At 45.2% G+C, this 13,344-nt stretch overlaps 1 protein-coding gene across 1 annotated transcript in view; it reads left to right on the top strand.

The window, feature by feature from the left end:
* LOC119187713 (cubilin) overlaps positions 1 to 13,344 on the top strand; it is a 174,414-nt gene that overhangs the window by 62,002 nt on the left and 99,068 nt on the right. The window contains exon 9 of the mRNA XM_075878533.1: positions 11,099 to 11,197. Within this exon, the coding sequence (XP_075734648.1) occupies positions 11,099 to 11,197 (99 nt within the window). The remainder of the gene's footprint in view (positions 1 to 11,098; positions 11,198 to 13,344) is intronic.

Raw genomic sequence — 13,344 nt, 5'->3', positions numbered from 1 at the left:
GCGCACACTACAAATATTTAAAAAAAAGGCTGGTTATAATAAATTAACGATTTAAAAAAAGTCACAATAAAAACTTCCATACGGACCTGGCCAGCTCATGGTGCATGTAGGGTAGTTGACGGGGTGTCGCTGAAGATCTCGCCGGCTTGGTAGACGACGAGGGTGCCCGGAATTGCAGCCGTCTCAATACGTTGCACGGGTCACTCCATGCTCGCCGCCTACGCGAGACTCGCGACACCGACGACCGCACTTCTTGCTGGCTCTACGTCAACTGCCTATTCCCTTGCAGTCCAAACTTTTTCAGGGGCGTACGCATGCTCCTGTCTCATCGGGAGGTAATTTCCTTTTTTTTTTTTAGACCATCCGTGCCCCTTTCGGTACAGGTGCAGGGAAGACAAGCCGGCACCACGCTGGGTTGTTAGTCGCCGGATGTCGTCCTCCCAACACAAAAGCGCCCTTCCCTGGAAGATGGAGCCCACGAATGATCCGAAAATTGGATTCGTTTGTGACACGTGGATATCCATATGATGGCGTTGATTTAGAAGCTTGGCTGAAATTATACAAGCGAGTGGGTGTACGTATGCGATGGGACCCAACGCTCATGCAGCCAACGTGATTTTTTATCTTAGAGGCACCACAAAGGTCTGGTACGAAACACATGAGGAAGAGCTAACCAGCTGGTGGTTATGAGAGCAAAAAAAGCTCCGAAAGTTATTTGACAGACCTGTGGGAAGTCAGTGCAGGGCCCAATCCGAGCTCTCATGTCGGCTTCAGGCGTGCACCGAATCCTATCTCACTTACATTCAGGACGTGCTCGCTTTGTTCCGAAAAGTCTCGCAAATGTCCAAAGCCGATAAGGTTGGCCATGTTATTATGGGCTTAGCAGATGATGGATGCCTTTCACCTTCTTGTGTTCAAGAATTCATCTACGGTGCAGGACATCATTTATGAATGCTGGCGCTTTGAAGAAGCCAAGAGCCGCCGTTATCTCCGCCAGTTTGCCTGCCTTTCAAACACGGCTGCAACATCCACATGCGAAAACCCTCGCCTGCCTTCAACTGAAGTCCCGGTGATGTAGTTCGTATTGTCTGCCGGACAATCGAAGTCGCGGCACCATTCACGTCATCCTCCTCCAACTCCGACAGCTATCATGCCACCATTTCCATCATCTAGATTGTTATGAGGCCAGGGCTGACTTGAACAACATCTGCTCCATTCATCGTCCAGACTACGCCCCACCAAATCCACTCATCACTCTTCCGCCCGACTGACGTTTTTCTACTACCCCACGTTATCGCAACCAGGTGGAATGGTGCACATCAGACAACAGGCCGATATGCTTCAGTTGTGGTCGTATAGCCTACATTTCGCGCCACTGCCGTGCTTGCTCCAACTCTGCTTCGTGGCCTCACCCTCACCCTCAATCCAGCTGCTCTCCTTCGCCACATCGTCGTTTCTCCTGCTCGCCCTTGTTTTGTCAATCCCCTTCCCCAAGCTCCTTCCGGCACTCACCTCCAGAAAAATGACAGGAGCAGCTCTTGAAGGGGATGCTGCAATACCGACCCGATGCCAAAATCCTCTTCTGACCCTACCCGCACATTGGAACCTTATCAATGTTGACGTGGATGGTGTACCAACTATGGCCCTCGTTGGCACTGGCGCACACGTGTCTATTATGAACACTGATCTTAGAATACGTCTGAAGAAAGTCCTTACTCCTGGCCCAACTCCTGTGGTTTGAATTACCAATGGTGGTGCACGTTAAAGAACCCCAGGTGGTCGAAATTTCCGGAGCCCTCCACTACGGCGTCTCTCATAATCATATGGTGGTTTTGGGACGTTAAACCCCACATATCAATCAATTGAATTACCAATGGTGGAACAGCCGCCATGATTGGCGTGTGCTCAGCTCGCATTGGCGTCGCCGGACATCATCAATGAGTTCTGTTTTATGTTGTAAAACATTGCCTTCACGACATAATTTTGGGCCATGACTTTTTGTCGGAACATTCTGCCTTGATAGAGTGTTCTGCCAGAAAAGTGCAACTCGCTCTACCTAATCTTGTTGATTCTCCCAGTTGCCCTCTAAAACGACTCTGTTCCATCAAACAGCTGCGTCGCCCTCAACGAACAGTTGCTTACAATGGCATCTCCCCTGTCCCACCTGTTGCAGACAATATTTATATTGTATCCCCCAATGTTGACGTCCTGCTTTCGCACAAAATTGTTTCTTTACACTATCATTGCTATAATGGACAAATAAGCTTGTGCGAATATTCGAAGCATTCAAATATTTGAACGAGTAGCAGAGAATTCGCTTTGATTTGAGTTTAAATGAATAGAAATTTTGAAGTATTTGCAATTAACAAATAGGTGTATATTAGCCCACATGTAACTGCCTGCATAGGTGGTTTCACTCCAGTGCAGGAGTGCTAAACTGTAAAAACGCCTACTTTGGATAAATTCGTTCTGCTGCGAAGCCCCCCCCCCCCCCCCTTCAAATTTATAAGGGCAGCCCCGCCGAGGTGGTCTAGTAGCTAAGGTACTCGACTTCTGACCCGCAGGTCGTGGGATCGAATCCCGGCTGCGGCGGCTGCATTTCCGATGGAGGCGGAAATGTTGTAGGTCCCTGTGCTCAGATTTGGGTGCACGTTAAAGAACCCCAGGTGGTCAAAATTTCCGGAGCCCTCCGCTACGGCATCTCTCATAATCATATGGTGGTTTTGGGACGTTAAATCCCACAAATCAAATCAAATTTATAAGGGCTGTTGTTGAGCATGGTCAGAAAACGCTGCCGATTGGTAGTCGAGACTAGGGAGAACATGTGAGACAAATGTTATAAGACAGTACGCGGCCTTGAATTCACAATGAATTCTCAAAGTCAGCTAAAAATCTCTTTTCTCTCTGCAAATGACACTGCAAGGTCAAACATAACTTGTCGCAGCCATTGGCGCTCGGTTGTTGCTGGGGCTGCTGCGGGAGGCCGCTGCTCGTCAACAGGTATGTGTATGATTGCACTGAGCGGCCGCATATTCGAAGAAAAAATAAGAGAGAAAAGGTGCTCAAGGTCACAAGGCACACGTGACGTTTTTCCTTTCCCTGTGCCATCCCTCCCTGCATAGCTTTTGTTGCGACAAGAAGAGAGAATGCAATGGCAGTGTGCAACAAATTTTTGGAACTCCGCTCATACTGGACTGATTATGAAGACTGTGGTGGGAAATTCGTGAGGCAATAAGCTTCTTTAGTGGCTCCATGGCTACTTGAAGAAGTGATGCAGGGCCCCTTTAAATGAACATGTTACCTTCAAATCAGGTCACCATTTTATTATGCTTAAAAGCTTGTTATGACAGCTTATATGCTCAAAGTATAATAAATTTTAAAATGTTGCATATTTTACAGGTTATCACAAGCATCCTAGCGAAACTAAAATCCCACTACTACTCAAGGTTGTTTAGGCTTTCTTTTAACGAAAAAACTAACAAAAAATGACATTTGCATAGAGCCCCCATTTCAATTAAAAAAAATATTGTGCACTCTAGTTATGTCATCATGAATATACCAATTTTTTTGTGTGTGATACATACCACTCGAATTCGCTTCGGAATTATTTGACCAAAATAACTATTCTCTTCAAACCTAAAATTCACTGTTCACACAAGCCCCGTGTGCTCAGATTTGGGTGCACGTTAAAGAACCCCAGGTGGTCGAAATTTCCGGAGCCCTCCACTGCGGCGTCTCTCATAATCAAATGGTGGTTTTGGGACGTTAAACCCCACATATCAATCAACTATTCACACAAGCCTACAGACAACGCATCCTGCCTACCACTAGTGAATTTCGGCCTATGTACACAAGTCATTCCTCGTGGTAATTCTCTCACTGAAATGCCGTCGGCAGAGTGCCATATTTGCACTCGTCCGTTATGACAGCATCCCGTGTGCAAAGAAAACTTCGCCTACACCTCCATCAGACCAAAGTGTGTTAACCAAGATGATTGCACCTTACTTACCAACTGAACAAACTAAGGACCTGCGTTCCCTTCTTGCATCCTTTTGCGTCATCTTCGACCTTGGCTACCGCCCCTTGGCCAGATGTCCGTTGTTAAGCATTGGACTGACACAGGTGGTGGGTGTCCCATCTATCAGCGACCCTACCGCGTTTCTCATACTGAGCGGTGCATCATCCAACAGGAAGTCAACAAAATGTTTTCTCGGAATATCATTGAGCCTTCCTGCAGTCTATAGGGGTCCCCTGTTGTACTTGTTAAAAAGAAAAACAGCTGGAGAATTTGTGTCGATTGTCGGCATTTACACAGACTCACAAAAAAGGATGCATAGAGGATGCCCTGGATTGCCTTCATGGCACAAAATATTTTTCTTCCACCAACCTTCGCTTCAGGTACTGGCAAATTGCCGTTGATGACATGGACCGTGAGAAGGTGGCGTTTATTACTTCCGGCGGCCTTTACCAGCTCAAAGTGATGCTATTTGATTTATGCAATGCACCCGCCACATTTGAACATATCATTCGAACGAATAGTAGGGTATTCGAATTCACTTTGATTTGAGTATAACTTATTGAAAATTTCGATGTATTTCGCAAGGAATGAATAGGCGCATATTAGTCTAAATGTACCACCTGTAAAGGTGGTTTCACTACAGTGTAGGGGTGCTGAACCATGAAAGCACCTATACAGGAGAAACCCGCTCTGCCACGAAGCTCTCCTTCAAATTTAAAGTGGCCCTGCAACACTTTTTGAGCATTGTCAGAAATTGCTGCCGATCGGCAGGTGAGGCTACCAAGGACACGCAAGCCAAATATCATAGTGCAGCACATGGCGTGCAATTCACATTAAACTCTGAAAGCTATAACATTGTCTCATCTCTCGACAAATGACTCTACAAGCTCAGAAAGCATGTGTGATGCATTTTCTTTCCCCATGCCATCCCTCCCTGCTAAGCATCAAGCGCATTCATCAGGACGAGGCATGAGAATTCTCTTGCAGCGTCGACAACTCTTTGCAACTTCACGCGTCTTGGACGAATCCTAAAAATTTTTGTGGTGGTGAATTCAGGAGGCAATAAGCTTTTTTACTGAATCCATTTCATCGCTACTTGAAAAAGTGTCACACAGCTCCTTCAAATAAAAATATTACCCTCAAATTAATGCATTTTATTTATTTGTTTATTTATTTATTTATTTATTTATTTACAATACTGCCACTCTCATCCGAGAGCATAGCAGGAGGGCATACAAATGTGTGTACAAGAAACATGTGAATCTGCAGGCTTGATTCATGAGGAAGAACAAAAAAGAACATATGCACACAAAGACAGAATAATTGCACAACTTTACGCATAAACACGCCTATATTACAAGCTGTAGTAACAAGAAGAAGAAATAAACCAAAGAAACAAGTCCATCAAAAAGGTAAGAATAGTTCCAATACAAGGCTGCAGCAACGAAATACACAAGAAATTAACAGATTTGTAAGCTGGAAATGCTACACGTGTGCTGTTCGGTTAGCGCAACAATAAGTGTTATTTCTACACTGAATAATCTAGCATTTCGACGAACTTAGATAACGAGTCAGTGCTTGTTATCACGGGGTCGAGTTTATTCCACTCGCGTATTGCCATGGGAAAGAAAGAGTACATAAACGTGTCGTTACTGCAGGAATATTCGGTTATGGTGCGGTCGTGTTTGTGACGTGTAGGGCGGGTCTGAGAAAAAGATATGTATTTATGCGTATCAATCTTGTAACTGTTATGAATTAGCTGGAACAAGAATTTTAGGCGAGCGTGCCTCGCTCTAACTGACAAACTTTTTATTCCTGAATCAGCCAAGAGGTTAGTGGGAGAGTCAGTCCGTTTATATTTATTGTAGATGAACCTTATAGCCTTTCGTTGGACACTTTCAATCTTTTTCATGAGGGTAGTCGAGTGCGGAAACCATATCGTGCTTGCATATTCCAGAAGCGGTCTTACGAACGTTCTATAAGCTAACAGCTTGGTAGGAGTGGGGGACGTCTTTAGGCACCGTTTTAGGTAGAACAGTTTGCGCAACGCGGCGGCGGTAATATTTGTGATGTGTGAATCCCATCTAAGATCGGAAGTGAGCGTAATTCCTAAATATTTGTGTTGCGAAACCTTACTTAAGGGTATGTCATTAATGAAGTATGTAAACATAGAAGGCTGTTTTTTTGTTGAAATAGTCATGGTAACGGATTTTTTAATGTTTATTGTCATTTGCCAGTCAGAACACCATTTCGTTATTTTACTAAGCGACGTGGTTAGCATTAGGTGGTCCGTATAGCTATTAATTTTCCTGTAAATAATGCAGTCATCTGCAAATAACTTGATGTTGCACTCGATATTGGAAGTTATGTCGTTAATAAAAATTAAGAATAATAACGATCCCAGGACTCACCCCTGCGGGACCCCAGATGTCACAGGTACGGTCTCAGATGGTGTGTTTTCGAAGACAACAAACTGGGACCTGTTCGAGAGGAAGTCTTTTACCCATGCCGATATTGCGCCTTTGCCAATCACGTTTTCCAATTTCCCAATTAATTTAGTATGGCCTACACAATCAAACGCCTTGAAAAAATCCAACAGAATGATGTCTGTTTGCACGTGGTTGTTTATTGATAGTGCGAGGTCGTGAACTACTTCTGCTAGCTGTGTAATAGTTGATAGGCCGCTGCGGAAGCCGTGCTGATGAGGTGATAAAAAGTTCACTTTTTGCAAGTAAACAGTTAGATGCTTCAGGATTATGTGCTCAAGTAATTTGCATGACGTGCTTGTTAGTGAAATAGGCCTGAAATTTGAAACGTCATTTTTGTCTCCTGATTTGTGAATTGGTACTATTTTTGCTATTTTCCAGTCTTCCGGAAGGGTAGATGTTGAAAGCGACTTGCGAAAAATTAGGCCGAGGTACTTGCTACACCATTCTGCATATCTTTTTAGGAATTCATTCGATATGTCATCCGGGCCGGTGGATTTTTTCGGGTCCAAGTTAAGCAATAGTTGCATAATTCCAGCGTCTGTGATGTTAATTTCGTCAATTTTGTCAGTATTGCGCTGTTCCAAATAAGGTGAAATGCCATTATCTGTCGTGAATACTGAGCGGAAGAAATCATTATGCGCATTCGACTTCGCTACCTTCTCTTCGGTACCGGATCACCATGCACTCTGTTGGCTCACCACATCAAAAGACCCTTTTGGCCGCCTAGCCCGCTGGGCACTGCGAATCCAGAAGTATGACATTCGCATCATCTATCGCAGCGGACACGAGCACTCTGACGTCGACGCCCTGTCCCGTTCGCCTTTACCTTCCGACTCAGTCTGCGGAACCACTGGTACCAACGCCGTTGCATCGCTCGACCTTGACTTCTTTGCCAGCGAACAACACAAGGGCCCGTGGATCGCTTCCCTTTTTGACTGTCTCTCTGAATCGTCGAACACTGCAGTGTCACGATCTCTCCGACGTCAAGCTGCTCATTTTGCCATTCGTGATTGGCTGCTACAACGATGCAACTACGCCCCTGAATGTCGTAAGTGGCTCTTGGTTGTCTCCTGCAGCTCGAGCTCACAAATGTGTGGCTCCTTCCATGACGATCCGCAATGTGGCCATGCCGAAGTTTTCAAAACTTATTAATGCATTCGCTGTCGCTTCTACTGGCACGGAATGTATAATTTTGTTCGAAAATTTATGTGCTGCCCTGACTGTCAGCATCGTAAATTGCCGCCTTTCCATTCACCCGGTGCGCTTCAGCCGCTTCCGTGCCCTGCCAAAACTTTTGATCAGGACGGAATTGATCTCTATGGCCCACTATCGATAACATTGAATGGTAATCGGTGCATCATAATCGCAGTGGACCATTTAACATGCTACACTGAAACCACCGTCCTTAAGTGCCACTGCACGGGATGTAGCGTCTTTTGTCCTCCGTCGCTTCATACTTCGACATGGTGCACCTTGAGAACTACTTAGTGACCAAGGTCGAGCCTTTCTAACAGAAGTCTGTCACAGCTCTACTTTCCGAGTGCCACGTTCTTCATCGCAAGACCACGAAATACCACCCTCAGACTACTGGGCTCTCAGAGAGATTTAACTGCACTCTCGGCGACATGCTCGCGATGTATGTGACATCTGATCATGCTAACTGAGACCATATTCAGCCATTCATCACATTCGCATATAACACCGCAACACAGTCAACTACCGGATTTTCACCTTTCTTCCTCCTCTATAGACGCGAACCTTCCCACACCATCGACACTCTCCTTCCATACCGTCCTGACGCATCCGAAGCTGCCCGACAAGTGGAAGAGTGCTGCGAACTCGCGCGTACCTTCACGTCACAAGAAAAACAGCGCCAGAAGGAAAATAATGCCAACTCTCCAAGAAGCTGCAGCTATTCCCCGAGATCTCTTGTATGGCTGGCTGTTCTTTACCAAACCACTAGCCCTCCCTCAAAACTGGCTCCAAAGTACGAGGGTTCTTACCGCGTTTTGGAGCAAACCTCCCCGGTGAATTTTCTAGAGCCAGTTTACCTATCTGATGACATGCGCCGGCGTGGACGTGACATTGTCCACGTAGCCCGCCTTAAGCCATACCATAGCCCTCTGCCTCCAGACTCTAAGGTCTCCGGGATGGCTCTTTTTTAGCGGGGGCAAATTGTGAAGAAGATGCATCATTGGCAAGCAGCATTGCTAGTGCTTGGGTACTGGGCTTTTGGCTCGGCTCGCTCGCCTTGCGCTGATGGTCGCCGGCATCTGCCTGAATGCTGCTCTGCTCTATTTTGATTGCATATTGTTCGTGCAACCGTCATTGCTGCATGCGTCAATGAACTTCTTCTCAGAACAAATAGGGAGGTCGGCATAGCGCCGCAAATTAGTATGTAGCACCAGAATGTCTGTTGTAACCCCGCTGGGGTGCCTGCACAAGCAGGGGTTTGATGTGTAGCAACACCACAGACCCGAGCTAATGGGGGGCTTTGACTTCTCCCGCGCCTAGCCGTGTGTGGCTGTGTCGTGTCTGGGGAAAAGGGGATCCCGGTGGTTGAGTCAACACCAGGTGATCAGATCTTTAAGGTCTCCAGGCAGAGGCAACACACTTCTTTTGCCCTGACTTCACGTAGACGGCACCCCTGGATAGATCCACCCAGGGGAAATTAGCAGTCGCCTCTTTCTATCTCTCCCCTCTACAACTTCGTCTTTATCTCTCACTTTTGGTCTGTCCTGTCTACTTTTCTCTTCTGTTTACTTCCAATTTTCCTGGCGGCAAGAATTAACCTTATGCAAATAGTCTACCTTTGTCTCGGCACATTGGGTTATGACAGTGTACGGATGGTGCAAGCTTTCAGCACCCGTAATCTTGCAGCATCCTCTTGTCGGGCTCCGTGGTGGGTGGCCGCCAACGCTGCTGAATAAAATTAAGACCGGCATGCATAGAGCATTCCCCCTACTTACTGATCGTACCAGCTTGAAGCGGGTACACACCGGTGACATCAATTTTTTCAACCAGCCAATAGAAACATTTCCTCACTTCGACGTCATTCACTGTGAGAAAACTGGAAAGCAAGCCAAGACATTATCTTCTTTTGTAGTTGCCAGGTGTCTTACCGAAACTCTCGGGGCTGGATACAAGGTAACCAAAATGGCTAGCGGAGACCGCCTCCTCGAAATTCAAGACAAAGAACAATTTAAAAAGCTAGACGGCCTCTCAACTTTCGGTGGCATACCGATCACCATAACACCACACAGATCAATGAACATAACTCGCGGAGTGGTATCTGACGCAGACTTACTTGACCTGACCAAAACTGAACTTTTGGAGGGGTGGAAGAGCCAAAATGTGACTAATGTACAGAGACTTATCATCAGAAGAGATAACAAATAAACACCAACACTTAATACTCATGTTTGCTTCCAGTAAACTGCCAGAATCCATTCAAATGGGGTACACGGAGACCTCTCTCAGGCCATACATACCAAACCTTCGTCGTTGCTTCTAATGCCAGAGGTATGGCCATGGCTCTAAAAGCTGTCGTGGTCGCCAGACCTGTGCACAATGTAAGGAAAAGGGTCTTGCCATTCTATATCCCAACATATACTGATATGGTGCGTCAGGGGGCACCACTGCACCAGTCCTCGCCACTCCTTCGGCCCACGCACACCTAGCCGGCGATTGTGGCACCTGCCCCCAAGGCGGCTGTAGTCCAGACTACACCACCTACTCCCAAACAGAGACCGGAGACTCCAGGGTCCTCAGCTCTTAAGGCCTTGCCTCATCAGGCGAGGCCCAGAATTCAAACTACCAGCTCGCACGTGCGCGAATCCAGTGCCTTCAAGCAGACAATGGATACATCGGTACCCTTGGTGCCAAAAGAGTGGCGTGGCTCCTTGGAGCGTGCCAAGAAAACAAAGAAGCAGATAACGGGGCCTGGTGACGGCCCTGTTACTTGAACTCGAACTCCCCGCCTAAACAGCCACTCGTTTTTCGTACACACAGCGCTACTTCACACTCACCATGAACACTTGAATTATACAAAGGAACGTCAGGGGCCCTCTCAGAAACCTTGACGACATCCAAGAATTTTTACACGAACACTCACCAAAAGTGCTGTGTGTACAAGAAGCACACCTCAATTCAAAACACACCAACTTTCTTCGTAAATACGTTATTTTCCGAAAGGACCATGATGATGCCATGACATCATCCGGAGGTGTTGCCATTATAGTGAATCAAGGGATTGCATGCGCGCACTTCAACTCCAAACGCGCCTTGAGGCAGTGGCTGTTAGAGCTGTTCTTTTTGATAAACTGATCATAATTCGCACTATTTACATTCCTCCAAGCTATCAGCTACAAAAGCATGACTTACAATCTTTAATTGATGAACTTCCGGAGCCTTATGTTCTCCTTGGAGACTTTAATGCACATAGCGGGCTGTGGGGTGATTCTCACTGCAACGCGCGAGGCAGACTTATTGAACAGTTCCTTCTCTTGCCGAGCACGCGTCTTCTGAATCAGAAAGAACTAACATATTATAATCTCGCTAATAATAGCCACTCTTCCATTCTTCTTTGCAGACCTTGTCTATAGTACCTCTAGCAGGTACATGTGGATTTCATTGACCATTTCTGAATACAACACCAGCGACACCTTTGCTGCTAGAGCCAGTGTATCAGGTAAGTTCTGGTAGCTTCTTTACTTGTAGTGTCTTTTATAACAGAGCTTCGCCGCCAGGCGTCACTGCTGGTGCCACCACTCTAACGATGATGATGATAATTCTGGGGATAAAACGCTCGTGAGCACAACGCCACCTATCGCTCGACCGCTGTTTACCTTGACTGCGGCCTTCTCACCGCACACGTGTGTGCCACAAGGCGCAAAACGTATTACCTCTTTATAGGAGACCTCGGTATAATAAACAAATGGCTGTAAGAAATGCCAGTCGGCCTCCATTAAAATAGGTGTTGATAAGAAAATGAATACAGTACCCTACTCATAAGAGACTCTTTTTATTTATTTTTTTTATTGTACCCTCAAGTCCTGAGGGCATTACAGAGGGGAGTGGTGAACGGGAAATTATATAAACTTGGGTAGTAAATAACAGGACAAGAACGTAATACAACAGTACAATAAAACAATAGATTAGAAGTAGCATTACATACAATGTAGTAAGGAAATGCCTTGCAATAATAATATGAACAAACAAGGTAACTTGACATTAATGGCTGTTTATACAACTTTACGACAGCAAAAACCAAATGTCATGAATTCCGAGTGAAACAATGTTAGCTATAGCCTTGCAAAAAAGTTTGTTACCAATGATGGTGACTATGTCGTTGGGAAGGTGGTTTCATTGCCGAGATGTTCTAGGGAAAAAGGAATGACTGAAGGTGTTGGTATTTCCTGCTTGGATTCCGACTTTGAAGCGACGGTCTGCACGGTGCGACATGTAATGTGGCTGTGAAATGAAGTCATTTTGAAGAAATGGATGATGGTATATCTTATGAAATAGAGTTAAGTGAGCTATTTTTCTCCGTGATGCTAGTGATGGAAGACAGGTTAGCTTTCATTGAAGCTATGCTGGAAGTGGGTTTATAATTGGAATAAATGAAGTGAACAGAATGTTTTTGAAGGAGCTCTAGAGAGAAGATGAGGTTTTCATTGTGTGTGTCCCACACTGCTGCAGGGTACTCTAGTTTGAGGCGCACTAATGACTGATAAAGTAGTAATTTCAAAGATGATGGGGCGTTTGAAAATTTGTGACGTAAGTAGCCATGCGTGCTGTTAGCTGTACTGATGTATTCAATATGAAGAGACCAGGTTAGGTTTGAATTTATATGAACGCCTAAGCATTTACATGAATTCGCAGGATCTAAGGGGATATTTTCATATGGTAGAACGGAAGGGTGGTAGAATTTCCATGAACACGTAAAATTTTACATTTGTTCATATTTAGTTGCATTCGCCAGATATTACACCAATCACTTATAAGGTTTAGATCTGATTGAAGAGCATTAAAATTTTCAGTACTGATTATTTCATGGTAAATTATGCAATGATCAGCAAATATGTGAACATGAGGTGTCAATGTAGATGGCGAATAGAAGTGGCCCTAGTATTGATCTTAGAGGCACGCTGGAACAAACTTCAGTTAAAAGTGAGTCGTGATGATTAGCAGTAACAAACTGATGGCGGTTACAAAGAAAATATTCAATCAATTTCAGTATGTTACTATCGAGGTTCAAAAGACTTAGTTTGAAAAGAAGGAATTGGTGGGAAACTTTGTCAAATGCTTTACTGAAATCTAAAAACACAGTCAGCAGATGAGGCGCGATCTAAAATACAGTGTAGTCCATGAGTAAATGATATTAGTTGCGTTTCGCATGAGTATGTTTTATGGAAACCGTGTTGAGCTGTGGTGAAAAATGAGTTGGAGACGAGGAAGTTAACCAGGTTGGTGAAAATTACGTGTTCCAGAAGTTTGCAACAGGTGCTGGTCAGTGAGATCGAGCGGTAATTCATGGGCGAGTTATTGCTGCCGGACTTGTGCAGAGGAACCACCTTCCCTATTTTTCATTGCGAAGGAAGATTAGATGAGTCTATGGATTGCTGAAAGGTTTTGGTCATATAATGGAGCTGAAGACGCAAGTGCTTTTTAAAAATTTGCTGTTGATGCCGTCGAAGCCCAGAGCTTAGTTAAACGGTAATTTCTTAATAAGTTTAGCAATGCCAGGTGATTTAACTGTTACAGGATTCATGATAAGATAGTTGCATGCACTGATGTTTGGTAGGTGAATGTTGCTTGAAACCGAAAAATTATTGG

The sequence above is a fragment of the Rhipicephalus microplus genome, chromosome X (genome assembly GCF_043290135.1).
Source record: "Rhipicephalus microplus isolate Deutch F79 chromosome X, USDA_Rmic, whole genome shotgun sequence".
In the NCBI taxonomy this organism is placed as follows: domain Eukaryota; kingdom Metazoa; phylum Arthropoda; class Arachnida; order Ixodida; family Ixodidae; genus Rhipicephalus; species Rhipicephalus microplus.
This window is presented reverse-complemented; position numbering and strand designations above follow the sequence as displayed.